At 42.5% G+C, this 19,182-nt stretch overlaps 1 protein-coding gene across 7 annotated transcripts in view; it reads left to right on the top strand.

Moving 5' to 3' along the window:
• The window catches only part of PRMT7 (protein arginine methyltransferase 7), a 44,581-nt gene that overhangs the window by 15,344 nt on the left and 10,055 nt on the right, over positions 1 to 19,182 (top strand). For 4 of the 7 annotated variants that reach the window (XM_086620859.1, XM_086620862.1, XM_086620860.1 and 1 more), the window contains exons 16-19: positions 36 to 196; positions 2,281 to 2,377; positions 2,951 to 3,105; positions 4,231 to 4,953. In XM_086620859.1, coding sequence (XP_086476985.1) covers positions 36 to 196; positions 2,281 to 2,377; positions 2,951 to 3,105; positions 4,231 to 4,261 — 444 coding nt within the window. In that variant the 3' untranslated portion in view covers positions 4,262 to 4,953. Of the gene's footprint in view, positions 1 to 35; positions 197 to 2,280; positions 2,378 to 2,950; positions 3,326 to 4,230; positions 4,954 to 5,124; positions 5,142 to 19,182 lie in introns of those variants that run through there. The other 3 variants (XR_015222567.1, XR_015222566.1, XM_086620863.1) reach the window with 3 other exon arrangements.

Raw genomic sequence — 19,182 nt, forward strand, 5'->3', positions numbered from 1 at the left:
TGTTTTCAGATAATTTTATTACTTTCTTTCTTCAGAATTCGCTGAATTTTAGGGAATCCAAGGAAGCAGAACCTCACCCTCTGTGGGAATATCCTTGCAAGTCACTCTCTGACCCCCAGGAAGTTTTGACATTTGACTTTAGAAAGACTGTGCCACAACACTGTCTCAGCAGAGAGGGTTCTGTAAATCTTTTACGGTGAGTTTTCTCATTGCAGTAAATATTTTTGTCATCATACTTTTTTTTTTTTTTTTTTACCTCATGTTCAAGCTCTTTGCGTATTACAGTTAACTAGTGGGAAAATACTTGGCAGTTTTTAATAAGGTGACTTAAAGTTGTCGAAGTTACTCTGACACAAATTTCCTGTGGCAATTCAAAATAGGCTATAACAATAAGGGTAACTTCTTAGATAACATGCCTATATTTAAAAAATAGTATTTTTCTAGATGCTACCATGATTTAAAATTTAAATAGATGAATTAATAGTTAAGACAAAATAAACCGTTGTCTGAATGTTTTTAATCTTTCCGTTTGTTCCCTGTTGCTGAGTTCTTGCAGAAGGTGCTCCTATTTAGCTTTCCAAATTACTCAGTTTAATAGCTTTAAAGTGTACGCTGTCCTTCCTTTTAACTATAATTCCTACAATCTTGATATTTGTCACGTCTTCTGAGATATTTTTCATTATAAGAGTAATAAAAGGGGTCAGTACTGGGACCAGTGCTATTTAACATCTTTGTTGGTGACATGGACAGTGGGATCGAGTGCACCCTCAGCAAGTTTGCAGATGACACCAAGTTGTGTGGTGTTGTGGACATGCTGGAGGGAAGGGATGCCATCCAGAGGGACCTTGACAGGCTGGAGAGGTGGGCCTGTGAGAACCTCATGAAGTTCAACAAGGCCAAGTCCAAGACCCTGCACATGGGTCAGGGCACTCAAGTACAGGCTGGGTGGAGAATGGATTGAGAGCAGCCCTGGAGAAAAGGACTTGGGAGTGCTGGTGGATGAGAAGCTCAACATGAGCCAGCAATGTGGGCTGGCAGCCCAGAAAGCCAACCGTATCCTGGGCTGCATCGAAAGCAGCGTGGGCAGCATGTTGAGGGAGGTGATTCTGCCCTTCTACTCTGCTTTCGTGAGACCCCACCTGGAATACTGCATTCAGCTCTGAAGTCCCCAGCATAAGGACATGGAGCTGCTGGAGCGGGTCCAGAGGAGGGCGTGAAGATGATCCAAGGGCTGGAGCACCTCTGCTATGGAGACAGGCTGAGAGAGTTGGGATTGTTCAGCCTGGAGAAGAGAAGGCTCCGGGGTGATCTTATTGCAGCCTTCCAGTACCTAAAGGGGGCCTACAGGAAAGCTGGAGAGGGACTTTTTACAAGGGTGTGTAGTGATAGGACAAGGGGCAATGGATTTAAACTGAAAGAGGGGAGATTTATATTGGATATAAGAAAAAAATTTTTCACTCAGGGTGGTAAGGCACTGGAACAGGTTGCCCAGAGAAGTTGTAGATGCCCCATCCCTGGAAGTGTTCAAGGCCAGTTTGGATGAGGCTTTGGGCAACCTGGTGTAGTGGAAGGTGTCCCTGCCCATGGCAGGGGGGTTGGAACTAGATGATCTTTGAGGTCCCTTCCAACCCAAACCATTCTATGATTCTATAATCTAACCACAGATTGTACTTAATTCTGTTCAAACCTGAAATGCTGTTAAGAATTAAAAAAACAAGCAAAAGTTATTTTTAACTATCTAGAGTTTATGTAACTCAAACACTGCTGTAATTTTATGTTTCTCTTTTGTGAAACCAAATCCATGGTCTCACAAAATCCAGAATCATCTGCATGGGGCCTCTGTGCCTTTGTGACAGTTGTAGTATTTACACGCAACACGCTAGCATGAGCTCTGCTCCTTGTAGAGCAGACACCTCATGTGTGGTAAATGTTTCCTTAAAATTCAGAAACAATAGAATCTGGGTTCTCTGAAGGAAGTACGCTCCAAATATGCCATATAATTTATGCCATGTTATCGAGTGCCTGTTAAATGACTGCAGTTCTGAGCAGATTTAGTTATGACGTATTCTCTTCTTCCCTGTCTCTTTTAGATTTCATTTCTGCAAATACTTTAAAAGTTGCTACCTATTTACCAAGTCATTCAGCTGTTCAACTTTTTTTCAAGGAAACAAGTTATTCATGGTTTTACAGCTCTCACCCTAGACTGTGAGGAATGCATGCAACGTTTAAGCTGTCAGTGTTGTATAAAGTAACAGGTTTTGGTCCTCCACCTCTCCCCAGGCAAGGAAAGAGCCATGGAGCAGTTCTGTGGATGGAATATCATCTTGCTACTGATATCTCCGTTAGTACAGGACTGCTGCAGATTTCAAATGAAAAGGTATTTCTTCAATCTAATTTATTAGGTCAAAGTCTACAGGATCACAGTACTGAAAAGCAGGTGTCTGTTGGCCATGGTTGATGAAGCGCTGTTCGTTACACTGAGTATTGTGTAGACAGAACTAGCAGAAATGTCTATTCATGTTTTTGAGAGGAGCAGATAAACCTTAAAATGGGACAATCTGAGTTGAATCCAGCTGCTCCCATAGTTTCAAACCATATTCAAAACTTAAATATACTAGCTCAAAGTAGAATTTATTCATACAAATCCCTTTTCTCAGTTTAAAAAAAGCAAAAATTTTGAGGGGAAGGGGTAAGCATAAGCGTTTTTGGAATTCTATATAAATATTCTTTGACCAAATCCGTTTTTTCTTCTATGACTTCACTGTGCAGCGTAGCATGCGGTACTTCAAGTTATGTGTTCCTATAATGGAATGGATGACAATGGAATGAATGGAATGATCATTGTATACTGAACTGGAAACAAGAACCCTTATGGTCTTACTGCATTATTACTGTCTAGTAATAATATTGTAGAGTTTTGACTGCTTTCACTTTTAACTCTCTCCTGTAGGGAAACTGTGAATGGAATCCCCACTGCAAGCAAGCTGTCTATTTCTTCAATTCTGTTATTGATTCAGAAACTTTGTCAGACCTTCCTAGTGCTGTCACGTATGCCATAAATTTTGACACAAAGACAGGAGAGATTGCCATGGATTTTAAGCTATTGTAAAATACTTTCCTTTACTAATGTTTCTAAATTATAATAAACTTACATAGTATTTTTTCGTACAGCAGAGAGGTTTTTTTTTTTTATTGTGCTCAGAGAGCAAACTGACTGTTCTGAAATATACTTTAAATATTTTTGGTTTTGTTTTCTAAATATATAGTTGAGGAGGTAGAGAGGAACCTTTTCTTAGGGACAGGTATTCCTGACAGGGTTTATATACATATATACACATACTTGTTATTACCTGTTTCAGTGTGAAACTCTGTTTTTTGGGGGTTTTGAGTAATGTTACAGAGCTACAAAGCAGTTGACTTACTGGTTATTGCATGGCAGATCAGTGGATGAAGACACTAAACCTTACACTAACGTTGTTGAAGTGAGTTAAACTCAGTCTATTTCTAGGCTTTGCTCTTGTCACTGTAAAATGCAAAATAATATTCAGAGTGCACAAAAAGAAATCTCAAGTCAAGCTACATATGTGTAGTAGTACACTTAATAAGCAGAAGGAAATAGTTTAGCTGCTCACAGACTTGTGTAAGTTGTGGCTAGTATTAAACTGAAACAATCAGTGGGTTGAAGTATGATGCACTGACGTTCTGCTGGAGTCTGGGATACTGCGTTTCTGAAGAGACATTTGCCAAACAGTGACCCGAGGCGCAACTGGAAATTAGAAAATGTACGTATTCAGGTTAATTGGAAGTGACAAACTGGTGGTAGTCTGATCAGAAACAAAATAAAAAGAACCATAGTCTAAAAAGCTTGAAAATCTGTAGGAGATATGTAACATGCATTGTATGATCAAAAATGTGGCCTTATACTCACTCCATCAGAGGTCTAAATAGTGTCTGCCAGTTTGGCCAAGTTGTATGTTGGTCTGCAGTAGCCCATGTCCACGACTGAGGTTTTCTTAGTGGCATTCCAGATCACGTTGGCAGAAATTGTAGTGTGTGACCACGTGTGTGCAATTAATTCTACTTCAGATGAACGATCAATTGCTGTATCCGTTTTGTATGTATGACCTATTGAGGGAAATAGAAAATCGATGTATTGCCTGTCCTAAATTATGTCAGCCAGCCGCAGGGACCACTCTGCTTACCAAAGCTACTCCTATTTCCTCCGAGCAGCAACTTCAGCAAAGTGAAAGGAATGCTGTAAAGAAGCCATGAGGGAGCAGGAGCCTACTCTGCTTTCCTGGTCACCATGATGCGTAATTCTGGTGAGTAGGAATTTTTCCTCTTTTTCTTCAAGGAGTGTGATCATGTTTATAGACCTGGAAGCCAACTGAAATATTTCAGAATTTTTCAGAACTATTTCCTGACCAAGGTCTTAACACTTAATAGAGGTAAGGAAGCAATGAAATACATGACTAATGTTTTTTCACTAGAGCAGAAACCCTGCAGCTCCTACAGAGATCTGTGGATTTCACTTTTCAAAACTATACTTTTAATTTGCTTGACTTCAGACTCTCATTCCTCTCAAACTTTGCTGGAATATATAGGTTACTGTTCATAAACAATTGTTTCTAATTTTGATATACTATGTCTAGGCCACAGAAAATCTGTTTGTTATCCATTGGGAACATAAGCTGTACAGTTGTAAAGGGAACAATAATATGGCCAAGCCTTTTACATGGTAAAGGCTTGACCCTTTATATATATTAAAAAAAAGGCATGGAGACAGTTGTGCAAGTCTGAATGCAGAAGGCTTGCATTGTATGGCTTTTCTTCTCCTGGAGGAGATAAGACAGAAAAAACTTAACGTGCTGCCTTCTGTGTTTGCTTGTGGCCTGACACAGAAAGCATGAGCTGCTGCTCTTGTTCAGCTGTAGGAACAGTTTCTGAAGGTGCTTTACAATTAGCTGCACAAATGCTTCTGGACCCAACAGAAGCATTAAGTGTTCCAAAGGGAACACAGAACTAATAGACAGCAATATATTAGAATGTATATGTTTGAAAATTGAAAGATAGAACAAAACCACAACTGAATTTACAATATTTTAATGTCTATCTTTCCCAAAGATAACTGTGTATGAATGTGCCTGAGTCGTACTTCCTAAGAAAAAATAAAATGGATAAATTGGCTAAAATGCCAAAAGGAAGAAATCACGTTGATGGGAATTTGTATTTTGTTATCGGTGTTACGTTGGAAGATATATGGGCGCTGCATTAGATACTGGGCACGGTGACCAAAAGGTATCCTTTTTAAATGCTTTTGGTATCGTGAGATTTGGGACTATTGAGATCCTCAGAGGTGGGTGCAGTGAAAGTGAAGGGCATAGGCCAGATGTAGCGAGTGTATCTGCAGAACTGTACTGTGGCAATTAGTACGAATCATATTATCTGCATGTGAGGAAAAACACCTCAGATTTCATTATACCTGGAGCAGTAATTGTATCACTGCTGTCCAAAAAACCAAAAAGGCTGGAAAGCTGGAACGCTGAGCATATTTTAGCACCTGTGTGTTCTTACAGGAACAAAATCTGATGGATGTGCTAAAGAAACCTTATGCATGTTTTAATTCACTGTGAGTGTGATCAACATTACTAATGCTTGCTGGTTATGCGTTTAGGCACTGAAACTGTTTTGAGGATTTGTTAAAACATGCTGGAAGTTGTTGTGCTGAAGCAAACCCTTACCACATGTATGGTTTCAAAGTTTTCACGTAAGTCACACCACTCGTTAAGTTCTGGTACATAGAAAACACAGCTGTGTTGATACGAATCTGGGTGACTTGAGGAGAGTTTTGTTCCTGTGTAATTAGGAGTATTTAGTGCGTGTATCAGTGTTCCTTGTTTTCTGTGCATTCTTCAGGTTGGACTTAAAAACCTAGTGTGATCTGTAAATCACTGGCTGCTCCTCCAGTATGCAACCCCCAAAAAAAGTACTCCTATCTCTCTGTCCTCTTCCACGTGGCATTTTACTGCAAGCACACACATGGGGCAGGAAGACCACTTTATCAGAAAAACACATCTGCCCAGTAGCAGCATTCCAACTCCTCTGTTCCCAGACCTGACAGAAGCATTGCGATGATGTGCTGAGTTGGAAGAGCTCCTGGCTACTGGAATCTTAACAAGCAGAGCAAGAATCCTATTTTCTCTTGGAAGGGACTTATTCTTTGTGGCCAGCACAGGCAGTGTTTTTTCTGAGTGACAACAGCTTTGATCCTGACTAGGCCTGCAGGCGTAGATGCATGTTTTAATAGAAACAGGAGCCCCTGCCACCACTGAAATAATAGTATTACAGTTCCTGTATTGCCCGAGAGCCAGTGTATATAACTGACAGATTTTTTTAATGTGGCACAAGAGATGCTTGCACTAAAGATGCAGGTTTTATTCAGGTATTAAAAATAATCATTAACTACAAAGTTTTGCCGTTCACATTTAACTTCCCTATTGTAGTTTTGCTGCAGAAATAGTAACTTTTCTATAGCTCTGAATTGTGAGGAAAGTTTTACCAATACTTGGTGGTTATCACCCCAGAAATCCACCAGAGGGTGCTGAGAATCCACTTTAAAATTTCTAGCTTGTTTTCAGGTCGTGTTTACGTCTAATAAGGAAAAGTGCACAGACTTGCAATGCAGCTGTCCCGTCTTACGTGCAAATAAAACTCTTGTGATGTTACGAGATACGGTGTACATACATGCACTGAAATGGAAAGCTTGTACAAAAAGCGACAACTGCTAGTAAGACTAATAGGGACTTGCAGCTTCCATAAAAAGCAGGCAGGCAACCAAGTGTCTCAGCTGAATACACAGCATGAATAACTTCTAGGGCAGTGAAATTGTCATGGCCCTATTGAAGGACAGGTCTTGCATTTTAAAGGGTGTTCTCTAAGTCGTGGCAGCTGCAAGATTTGTTCCTTTTATGTGCAGAACTGGTGCCTTTTGTCTGAAGCTGGGCAATTCAAAGACTGAGATCTGGAGCTTGCTTTTCTCCTTCATTAGTCCCTTTGAAACTACTCTGTGTAGGCTTCCTGCATTTAACAAGATAGAGGATGCAGCTCAGGACTAATTCGTTTAGTCACTCATCTTTTGTATTCTATTTGTAGTTACAGCTGGTTGTTAGGAGGGGAAGAGACAGCTTCCTAGTGTTAGATTTTTCCAGTGACGATTGTGAGCTGAATACGATGAGCGCTTATGTTGTCATTCTACCTTATTGACTCCGATGGCATTGCAAAATGTTAATTTGGTTTTGTACTTAATCATTGTAAAGCTTCACATTTCCAAGCATTTAATGCAGATTAATGATTAAGACACTTCTCAGAGCGAGCTATGTGTTGTTATCCCCATTTTTCAGATGAGAAAAAACTAAGTGTGCTTTGTGGGGGTGTTAAGTGTTTCATCTGCCCCAGGCTCACTATAAGATTAGGGGCTCAGAGCTAAAAATGACTTGCTCAAGGCCATGCAGAATAAACTAATCCCCTGACTCCCTTGCTCTGCTTTAATAATTTGTTTTCTTAGTGCAGTGTGATTTCAAATGCAGCCTTAGGAGGTTTGACCGAGATACAACAGATAAAGGCTCAGAGGCAGCAAATCCTTGGATACCTCAGTAATTACAACCATGGGTCTTTTAACATACATATGTAAAATACATGTTTATATATTATCTATAAATTATATTTTTGATACCTAGATAATATATCTGTATTTACAAGGCTGTACGGCTTTGGTTTTGTTTTGAAAGGCTGCCATGAAGATGACCCACTTTTTTCTTTTTTTTTTTTTCCTTTTTTTTCCCCCCCAGCAGGATTCTGTCTAGGATTTGAGAGCCCTAAAGATGCCTCTTTTGTGGACAGGGGCACTAATGAAAGAATGAGAGCTGATTATCTTCCTGCATGCAGCGGGAAAGCCCTGCGATCGCAGGTCTGATGGTGCTCTTTGCAGTGGTGTGGGTGCAGTCCCAGGGTTTCTTAGCTCTTAGTTACACACTAGAGACTGACCACGTAACCTCCTCTTCTTCCTCAGGGTTTTGCTGAAGTGCAGCTGCACAGTGTACTGCAGCAGCCGCCTGTTTGCTGTGGGTTTTGTCTCCCACTCCTGTTATATTCTGCAGGCTTTGCTCCTTCTTGCCTTGCCCATCGCTGTCGAGGTGAAGCGTTGCACTCCTGCTTTGGAAGGAAGAGTGGGCACTGCGTTTTACTGGACTCCTGCAGCTGATGCATCCTGCTGGATGTGTGCTCCCTAAAGTGACTGCTTGCTTCATGTTGGAGTATCTAAGAAACCAATTATTCACAGCCCTGAGAATCGGCAAATAAATCAAGCAGCAGCGATGAATGGGGCAGGAGGGAGAGACGAACAGCCTTTGCTGCAGCACTTGACGATGTCATCTTTCTTCACACCTGCAGTGTTTCCAGGAATGGTTGGAGGGGCTGTGCTGTAGGTCTGCACCCATAATCTCATGCCTACCTTGCAGGCAGCTGCAAAGTCACTTTAGCGAAGGGCTGGAGTGGAAAGGGCCGGGAGTGCACCCAGAGTTAGGCAGCAGCAAACCGCCCCCCCGGGAGCCTCCCAGCGCGGCAGGCCAGGCGGAGGCAGCGAGGCGCGTGGCTCGGGCTGCCTTCCGAGCGCCGCGGCGCATCTTCCCCGGGCCGCCGGTCGGGGGGGCCGGAGCGTGGCGGCTCTGCCGCTGCCACCGCACCCCGGCCCGGCCCGCCTGGCCGCGCGGCCCCGGCGCCCCGTCTCTCTCGGGAGCGCGCGGGCCCTCACCTGCGCGGGGCGCGAGCCCCGCTCCGATTGGCCGAGCCCCCTCCTCAGGCCGGCTGGGCGCGATGATGGTCTGCCGCCGCCTGAGGGGAGGGCGGACATGTTCTCACACCCCGCGCCCGCCCCGCCGCGGCGGAGGAGGCGGCGAGGGAGCGGTAGCCCGTGTCTGCGCCGCGGGAAGGCCGCTGTAAGCCGGGCCGGGGAGGCGTTCCGCTGCGGGGCTGGGAGCGGGGGCTGGGCTGGCCGAGCCGGTTGCGCCGGGGCGTCGAACTCTCGGGCGGGCTCCAGTCAGGGCAGCGCGGGCTGCCGCCGTGAGGCGCGCCGGGCGGGCCCGCTCCCGTCTCGCCGCGGCTGTGGCTGACCCTGCTGCGGCCTGGCGCGTCTGGAGCGCCCGGTTGTTCCCTACGTAAAACAAGTTGTGTCGGCACCTGCTTTCAGCCCACAGGTCTGCGTGAGGGAGCAAACGTTGGCCCGCTTAGAGGCCGCCTTTGTTTTAGAAGTAATGGTGGACTTGAGGAACAAAACTTCATGTGTTGAGTATGTCTGTGTGACTTTCAGACTGAGGAAACCGAGTACACACATGGGTAATGAACTGCTACGCAAAGAACATTCATACCGTGTAATTTTGCCTGCTGTTTGCCGCGTGTGTGTCCTGGGATGTTGTACCAAGCAGCGAGTAAGCCGAGGGCCGGGACAGTGGCTTTAGTATGGAATGTTCTTGCCCCTGGTGTTTTAAAACAGCAGTAGCGTTTAGGGTCTGTTATCTCCTCTCCTGATGTTTAAGAGTTCTGCGTTTCCTGTGAATGAAGCCTCTGTCCTATGGCCTTTTAGTGGAAAGCTTATGAAGAGGAAAAAATGTTTTGAACACACTTAGCCTCTTTCTGTAGAGGTATAAAAAAAAAAAAGACTTAATTTTTTTGTTGGTTTGTTTTAGTATCACTGAAATTTAGCTGCTTTTAGGTCTAATTTGCTGGAGAACTTTATTGCCTTTACAAATAATAAAATAACAGCTATTTTTCAAGCCATGCTTCCTGACAAAAAGGCAAACAGTACGTAAGGATTTCTTTTGTGGGTTCTACCCCCCTTTAAGATACCCTTCTGTGTTATGGACAGCGTTTATTAGCTTTATTAGCTTTCCTTGCCCTAGGGGGAAGAAGGAAGAGAGCAATGAGGGATAGAAGGAAAATATTAGTTGCAGAGCCCAGTTTTGGGTTAAATTTAGTGTTAATTCTGTTGTAATCTATATGTGCAAGGCTGAAGGGTTCTTTAACATAAAGTCTAGTCATCTCTGGTTTGTTTTAAAACATTCCCCCCTCTCCCCTAGTTCAAAAACAAATGATCATGGCAGCTTTATCGTATCTTCTGTGTTAAGTGACACGGTTTAGCCTCAGCTGCCTCCACATACAGCTCTCTCTGTTACTGTCTGCCTCTGGTAGCGTGTTCTCATCTGAGTGATTAAAATAGTCTTTGGACTCCAAATCTAGCAATTTTCTTCTGTTCAGAGAGTTTCAGCGATGGACCCTTAAGCGACCCTGTTGGCATTGCTCCTCATTAAGCCTTGGCCTTGCTTAAAATCAACGGCCATCTCTGTCATTCCTCCAGCCTCCCTTGTGCCCTCTTGACCAGGCGGTCTATACTCAGAGCAAAGCAGAGACTTCAGAGCCTAACGGAAAAGCAAGCCAGGAGATCTCCCAGAATTAGGCAGGCACTTAGGTGTCTCTTCAGTGAAAATTGTTTCTGCCTACAAAAATGTTTCGTCTAAAATTATGCTTCTGGAACTGAGGCAATGATGAGACATGGGGAAAGCCTGATAAGATTACAACAAAGTTACCTTGTGCAGCTTGTGTGTCATTAGAGAGTGCTAATCTTGAGTCTCTAGGCATAGCATGCCGAAGGATGAATATCTTGGTGGAGGCAGCGTGTTAATATGTTATGGTGTTGTGTTGAAAACTCTGCTGGTGTATGGCATTGTGATGGCTTAGCGTGTGTTTCTGTTTTGTATGAAACTGTTGGGGAAGTTGCATCTCTTCTCCTTCATGCATTAAATAGTAGTATTTTTTTTTTAGATTTCAGGGGTTTAGATGCTTCCTCTCCCTTGCCCTTCTCTTTTATAATAATAGTGACCAGTGCTTAACTAAAATTAGCAGTTCCCGCTGTGTTACACAGCAGAATAAACGAACCATAAGGTCAACTTCCATGTTAAATGTTAGGTTTTCACTTTTTCTTGCATTATCTTGGCATGTACTCTGCAATATACATCAAAAAAGTCTCCAAAAGGGAAGGACGCAGACAAAAATCTAGGAAAGACTATGTCTTCTTATTTCAATACGAAATAGACTTTATGTCTGTTGGAGCAAGACGCTCAGTTCACAGGTTTCGTGGGTATATACTGACAAAGCCTTTGATTTCTGTGTGTTTTCTTTTGTGCTTGTCATGGACAGGAAGCTCTTTAAGGTCAGTCTCTTACTGTATTCGTGTGCAGCGCCTGCACTGCCAAGCTGTGGTTTCTATTTGATGCTTGTAGATGATATGAATGAAACAGTAGGGTAGAGGTCTAAGTGGCATTTCCCTTCCAAAAGGGGCCCCGGCACCTTGGATCATCTAAGCAGTGCTTCCTAAACCAGTTTAGTGTCAGGGTTGCCTTATGGAGAGTTGAACTCCTCTAATTACCTGTTGTAGATATGCTAATGTACAGATGTGGCTGGCTGCATGTTCCTTGTTTCAAAGTGGCAGGTATCAACAGGAGTTTTGTGGTAAGGATGCACCGCGGCTGTTTTAAGTGCTGTTTAGCCCGTTCTCTTTCTGCGAAGCCTCCCTCGATGGCAGAATGTGTCCCTGTTTAGAACGCTGCCATTTTTGTATTTGTCACGGTGCCAGTCAGCTAAGCCGTGTAGTCTGCCTGAATAAATAAAGGTATTTTCTCACAGGAGATCATCTGTTCAGATCAATGCAATCCCTTGTATCCATTGCCAGCTTCCTGCCGCTTTCTTGGATGCTGCTGCCTGTATCCCTTCACTTATGGGGAGAATGTTCCACTTGTGCCTCTGCCTCTAGCTGAGAACTAGATACACTGCCCCACTGTTTACTTCCCCTTAAAAGCGGAGAGCTATGACTCTCTTTTTGAGACAGTCTGTATTTGCATTCCCTGGGTTGGCTGGGCAACAGCTAATCAAATAATTATATTTAAATTCAGATTTAATAAAAAAGCATCTCTAAAAGCAAAGGCAAGGTGTAGTCATGCTTCTCAGAAACAAAACTAGTCAGCAATGTACATACCGTGGAATGTTTCCCAAACAGCTAAGGGCCATTTAGTCTTTCTTAATGTTCTTAACTTTATTTGTTGCTGGGTTTTGTGGCGCTTTTTTTTTCATTTTTAGATGCTCTTGTGTCTTTATAGTGTGTCTGCAAGATTGAGCATCTCCACCTTCCATCCCTTTTTTTTCCATTCCCCTCTGCCCTCCCCACGCTCGATGGGAGCTTTAAGTACAGTCTTCTTACATAGAGCCCAGTTCTGTCCATGTTTAAAACATGAATAAAAACATCAATTATGTTTTTTAAAAGGATAAACTGAAGGTCCCAAACAGATAATTATACTTGCACTTGTAAATAATCATTACACAGAAGCAAAAGAAATTCTGTACTTTTCCCGTCGTCAAACCAAATACAGAACCTAGTGGGACCTTCTGGGTTGCTCTGTATAGTCCCTTCCTGTAGTAGGGCTCATGCATATAGTCTCTCTTTAAAAATACATCAAACTCTGTTTTAAAAGCAGTTGGATTTCAGAGAAGGGTTTTTGTTTGTTTGTTTGTTTTGCATTCCATTGTGGTCCTTTGGAAGCTGGTTTTGAACTTGCCTGGTCTTGTGGTCAGAAACCTCCTTCTAATGGTTAGCCTCTGGGAATTCAGGCCTGGACAAGGACCTCTTATACAGGATACAGAGCCACTGCCCAGCATTTAACCAGACTCAGAGTCTTTAAATGCTACGTTTGCAGCTTCTAATTTGCTCTAACATTGGAATACACAGCTGCAGAACGGTGAGGTCGAGGTTTTTACAGTGAGGTGGAAGGACGCTCGAGGTCAGCTGAGGGTAAGAGGGATCTCACCAGGGTAAGCACTGTTAGTTCCTATGTGCCACAGAGTTCCAAGAATACCATTCTAATAATGAAGTAGCTACAGCATGAAGTCCTTCTAATGTGATTGTGGGATACAAGACACATTTTGTTAAAAGTCTGAGTTTGCTGTGGCTATAAATAGCTTTCTCAGCAAATGTGGAAAAGAGAAATTATATGTAACCGAGGAGTAACAGAAAATAGAGTTTAAATACCTGTTTCATAACAGTCTTATTTTGGGGCTGAGATAATAGACCAGGCTGCGTACTGAGAATTAGTTTGCCTTGTGAGATACACCTTTCATTAGAAATATATTTAGCATAGTGCTTGGCACCATGCTAGGCCTAGGACTTTTTTTCAGTTGGTGGCTTGCAGACCTTGCAACTGCCTTTTATACCTTGATGTCCTGAAGGTCCTTACTAAGCAATAGTTGGCTTTGCCGAAGCTGCTGACAGTGTGGCAGTTACGACTTCAGGAGAAGTTTTTAATTGTAGAGAAAGATCTAACTGGATTTTGCTGAGTATTCAAAATTCTAGATTGGCGTTTGAAAGGTATTTAAGAACCTGTTGCAGCCAAACACAAAGAAAGTAACAATTACACTTAGATCCAAAAAGGTAGCGAGGATGTTACCCAAAACGCAGTAGGGCCAGGGTGTTCAAGCTGATAGTCTTCTGCTAATTTAGAAGTTCGTGAACCTCTTTAATGAGAACAAAGTTACATAATTACATTTGATGTGGAAAGACATCATCTTCCTCTCATCATGCTCATCTCTTTCCATTCATTGCAGTGGGATCCATTCAGAATATGCCACCATTGGGTAATTTCAGGTTCTGAACTCCCATATCACTTCTTTCAAATACCAAAGTGTTTGGAGGCTGCCCGTGCAGGTGCTGCAGCAGGCAATGCTGTGGCAGCGTTGGAAACCCCTTCGGTTGCTTTTACTGCATCATCCAGAATGTTAAAATTACAGAAGTGGTGTTGCGGAATAGAGCAGTTCTTACCATAGTTGCATCCTGAATGCTGTTTGAGTCATTGCTAGGAATTGCAGCTCACAGGTTAAATGTGTAGGGTATGTCGCTCTGCTTTACAAACATGTTACTGTCCTTTCTGCAGGCAGCTATGTTTCTCTGGTGTGGCACTGCAGTGCCTTAGCCATCATCCTCCATTTTGTATTGTTAAGGCAGAAGGATTTGTATCAGTTACTAGCTAATACAGTGTTTAATGTGTGTATCTGTGAGGCAAATTCCATTTTAGCAGGGTGAAAAGCGGTCAGAGATATCAATATTCAGTATACTAATGACAGTACGGCATTCAGGATCACATTAAGGTCTCTACTGAGCTCATCAGGCTGACGCATCTTCTTCCTGGGATTTGGAAGAGTCAAACATTTGCAAATAGGAGTGGGACTTTTAAGGCTTCTGGCTGCTTTGGACACACGCTGCCATGACTTGAGGAGCTTTAGCAGAGCTTTGCAAAAAAACTGCTATGACAGATGTAGTGTTAACAGTGAAAACCGCTTGATCTAAGAAGCTTTAGGCTTTTGTTGCAGTGTTTCTACAGATAAAGGATATTCTGACATACCTGGTTCACCAACTGTACCGTGGCACCTGAAGCAGTTTGGAGTTGTTCTGCCAGGTTTGGTTTTGGAGACATCAAAGGTTTACTTACAACAGGGAAAGAGAGGGCTTGGCAGTGGTGCTACCTGTGCAGGTGTGTGTTGGTGAGTGTGAGGTGCTTGTGTGGGAAGTGAGGGAAGGTGAAGCATCAGCTTACGAACGTGTCCAGAGGGACAGAGTAAGCAGGTGCTGTTTTCTGGGAATTGTGCAATTTACAGACAGGAAAGCTAACTGAAAGCTGGTATGTTAACAGTAACATGGGGAAAACGTCGCTTTATTTTATGTGATTATACTCAATTATCTCATCCTTCAAAGCCCACAAGAAGGCTGTAGCGCTTTTCTACTACAGTTAATCTTTTTCTATTTACTGTTTAGATGGTTCTTGGTGCCTAGGAATCATTTTCGGTCACAGTGTAGTGCTGGGTGCTGCATAAAAGGCAGGACAGTGACATGGTCTTCTGCCCCAAAGAGTCTGAGTCAGACAGGAGGAGCGTGAGAGGATGTAACAAACGCCGAAGGCCGATGGGTTGGGTTCACAGGTTGGAAAAGCATCTCAGTGTGAGGGGCCATGGTATCAGCATGGGCACTGCGGCATGCGTAGGGCTGAGCACCACCTCAGCAGCTCATATGATTTGCAGTAGTTCCAAATGTTCGTCAGACCTATAAAGGGCTTTTTGAGGGGTCAGGAAGGAGGGAAAGGGAATGAATTTATGGCTCAGACTAAATGTTGATGGAGATTCCATGACCTTTTTGGGTACACAGACCCAATGTGTAACTGTCCTTGGATATTTTTTCTCCTCCTTTTTCTTCTAATCTTAGCTGCGATTAATGCATGTTTCTTCCTGTTCACATCTAATGATTGTAAGGAGCAGTTGTTAAATCTGCCATTACATAAAAATAAAAGTCAAGAAAGAGGATCGTTGTTTTCTTGCCAGTCTTTGTAGCAAGCCCCGTTCACTGATTTCATAACTGGCTGCTTGGAGCCTTCCCTCAATGTCAGAGAACGCATGGAAGAAAATATGAAGGGCTTACAGATCTAGGAGTGGTAGATGGAAATTCTGGATTAGTCAAAAACAATGGTAGAGAGTAAGAGCATGTCTTTTGAAAGGCCATGAAAATGTAGATGAGCAACTTGAATTTGCTGCAACAAGGAGAAGTGGTACATCAAAGTATTAAATAGTCACAGAAAAGGGCTAGAAAAATAACTACTTCAGTGTTATTCTGAGCAGGAATTTCAGTGGGATGGGGAGGTTTGTATTTTAATAGGTGCTTTGCCAAGAGAATCTGTACAATAGCCAAAGAGGCAGATGGCATTGCAGTTACAGTGCTGACCAACAGGCAGCTGTGGGCATGAGTTCATAATAAACTATGCTACAACTCCTGAGGCAGAGGGAGCAGGAAGGAATTACAATTTTCTGTACTTGTTCTTCTTAGTTAAATGTCTGGAAGATGCAAACTGTGCAAGAAATTATTTGAGTTTTACCTGGGCCACTTGCATAATAATGCAAACTGCAACAACAGAAAAATAGATCTGGTATTGCATGAGAGGCACATACTGGGAATCCGCTGCTGGAAAAGGAAGTCTGTCAAAGTATGATGCTATGGTAGCATCAGGACGCAGACAAAAATCACCAGTAGAGCAGTGGAGAAAGCTGCAGAGATCCATCTGTAACATCCTGTCTCAAAAGCACGAGTGGTTCCTTCCTGAGCTAATGACAAGAAAACATGTACACTGTGCTCTTCCGTGATCGCTTGCATTCCGCTGATTTCATCCTTTCTGCTTGTGGGAAAAATAAATTCTTCGAGGTGGGATGGGGTTGCCTACTGGCTTTCATAAGGGACTTTGAGGACTGTTCAGAAAGACTGAACCAGTAAAATGGATTCTCTTCCCTTGACATTGTTTTGCTAAATCACTGGATTTCTTAAGGACATAGGTACGTGGAGAGGGGGTTGTTTTGGCTTTTTGTTATCTTTGGCTGGACAGTATAAAGATTAAAACCTGCTCTCCGTTAGTTCAGGGTCTAGGTAACTGTTGAGATGCCAGGATGCACACCTGCATTGTAAGAAGTTGTTCTTGTGTTCTTACACTAAATGCTAGCAGAACGCAATGTGGATGTCCTCGTACTTAAAGTGTGGATTTGGTGCACAATGCAGGGTCCAGGTTTGCAGCTTACAGCAGGCACTGCGAGTGCTTGTGCGAAGGCTGTACACCTTGAAACCTGAGTGAGGTGTCTGGGCAGTAGAGGCCAAGGTGGAGGGTGAGTTACAAGCACTCGCTTCTTTCACCCTTTATTTTCTGCAGGTTCGCTACAACAGGTGTAGCACAGTGAGACCGTACTTGACCCACCCACCAGACTGCATCTTAGAGTCAGATTTCTGTTAGTGCCATCAGACTCCACATCACAAAACCAGAAAAAGGGGACTGCACAGAATCATTTGAGCCTTGAAATTTTATTATCTTGTTTGCATCAACCAGTTATTCCTTTCAGCACCAATAAAAGACAAAAAACCCTCCCTGTTGTTCAAATACCTTGTTTTTATCAGGTCTGAGATTGTGGTTTTCTTGCAGGCAAAGAAACCAATGAAAATATTTAAATTTTTATTTTTTTAATACATTTATAACAAAATGTCAGAAGGTGTGTGCTTACCATATAAAAACATTAGGTTCCAGAAGGATACAATACCGAAAAATCATTGAAATAAAAAGGTTATTCTTCTTACAGGATTTCTAAACCTCAGCAATAATACAAGTCTTTAAAAGCATCAGCATTATATTTAAAACAAGATGGCATGGAAAAATGAAACCTTCAGTAACAATTTGACCCTTGTTGTAATGGATGATAAAATTTGGACAGTTTTTGAAAGTGCTTGAATTGTATTTCTGTTCTCATCCTATAATGCCAGGAGGAGGTAACAATGCTTCATTTCTGAGCTGATGATATGTGCTGACACTGATGTGTTGCTGTGGGATCCCAGGGCAGCTCAGAGACCAAACTGGGTACAGACAGATCTGCTTAATCTGGACCACCAAACAAAGGCCACTTTTTTAAAAAAAAATCTTTATTGGAATTTTAAGTTCCTTAACTCTTACTGTCTTAACCAACAAGTAGGACTGAGGCTCTAGCCAGACTAGCTGAGAGTGCTTCTGGGGCAAAACCTTACCATAACACTAGCACAAGAAGGGTAAACTCATTGTAGTAGACAGCTTTCTCAAGGGTTTCTCTGCAGCAGGCCACACCTCAGCAGGCTGCAGGCCTCTCTCGGGGCCAGTGCGTGGTACAGTTTGTTTGGTTGCTTTAGACAGCTTCTATGAAGCTTCCAGTTTGCGATAGAATAAAATTAGCTGGTCGCTACTTGAATTAGTTATAGTAAACGCTTTTTCACATAGCATGAAGCTGTACACTAGGCATTACTACCCTGGTCCTCAGTGGCTGAGCTGCGGTGCAAAGCAGGTGGGTCACAAACAGTGATCCTTGGACAAACAGTGCACAGATTAACTGGATCTGAATGTGCCAGAAAGGTTACATACTGTGCTGTAGGTTGTAGTTTTGAAGTGATCTAAAGGTACTAACTTTGTTAAGGACCTGACATCCTTGAAACTTCTCAAAGTTTCTTAGTTTCAGCTAAACTTTCTTAGTTTTCAGCTGTCCTCATTTGTGTCTTTTGTTCACTTGTTCTAGAAGTGCTGTTGTAAAATGCAAATTGAACATGAGAAACAGAAGGTGTTATCTAGCTTTTATAAAAACAGATGACACTTCATCTACAGTATCTCTGTTGAGTGGCAGTCATTAAACCAAGAATAGCATTATCACCCACTTCTTGAAGATACCTGAAAATCCTGTACAAAGTGGGGTAAGCATAGTACAGTAAGCTTAACTCAAATTTCTTACAAATAACATCCTAGTAATAAATTGGGTCATACTATCCTTAAGCAAAGTGGGATTGACATCTGAAAAAGTGATCCAGGGTTTGATTTTCTGGGCATGTTCTGCCCCTCTTGTCTTTTTTTCTTTTTTTTTTTTTTTTTTAAATGCAAGTATTTTATTACACAGTATCTGTCTAAGGCTTGTAATGATTGATATCCTGCCAGTACAGGTGGTGTCTGAACAATTCTCTGTGAGATAGTATATGGAACTGGTAGGAGTGGTGTAGACCAAACTCCTTTTCCTCCAGGATGGAAAGGAAAGCCTGTCGGTTACAGTTTACCGGTACATAACGCACTCTGACTCCTGCAAGCATCAGAAGGCACAGGATCAATGCAAAAAGCAAGGAGCATCTGTACAGTGGTGCCACAATGCTGTACCTCCCAGCATCACTCTCTAGCAAAGTCAGATCCTTAAGACAGTAAATTAGTAAGAACTACCAAGACAGATTAAATCTATGTGTATTGTTTAAAGAGAACATTTTACAACTATCCGTTTCTTGAACACTGAGAAACTAAGAACATCAAAATCTAAAACAGTTTACTTCAAATTTGAAAAAATACTTCTCGACGTATCTCAAAAAGTTGACTAAAGTGCCAGGCTTTTAGTCAGCACAAAGCTACAGAACTAATTCAAAGTATTTTAGACCATGTTAGTTTTACTGTAAATGTAACATTGTTTGGCAGTAGTTTTATGATTATATCCCACACAGTGTCAAATTCAGCTCCT

This window comes from Tauraco erythrolophus, chromosome 15, assembly GCF_009769465.1.
Source record: "Tauraco erythrolophus isolate bTauEry1 chromosome 15, bTauEry1.pri, whole genome shotgun sequence".
Taxonomy (NCBI): Eukaryota; Metazoa; Chordata; class Aves; order Musophagiformes; family Musophagidae; genus Tauraco; species Tauraco erythrolophus.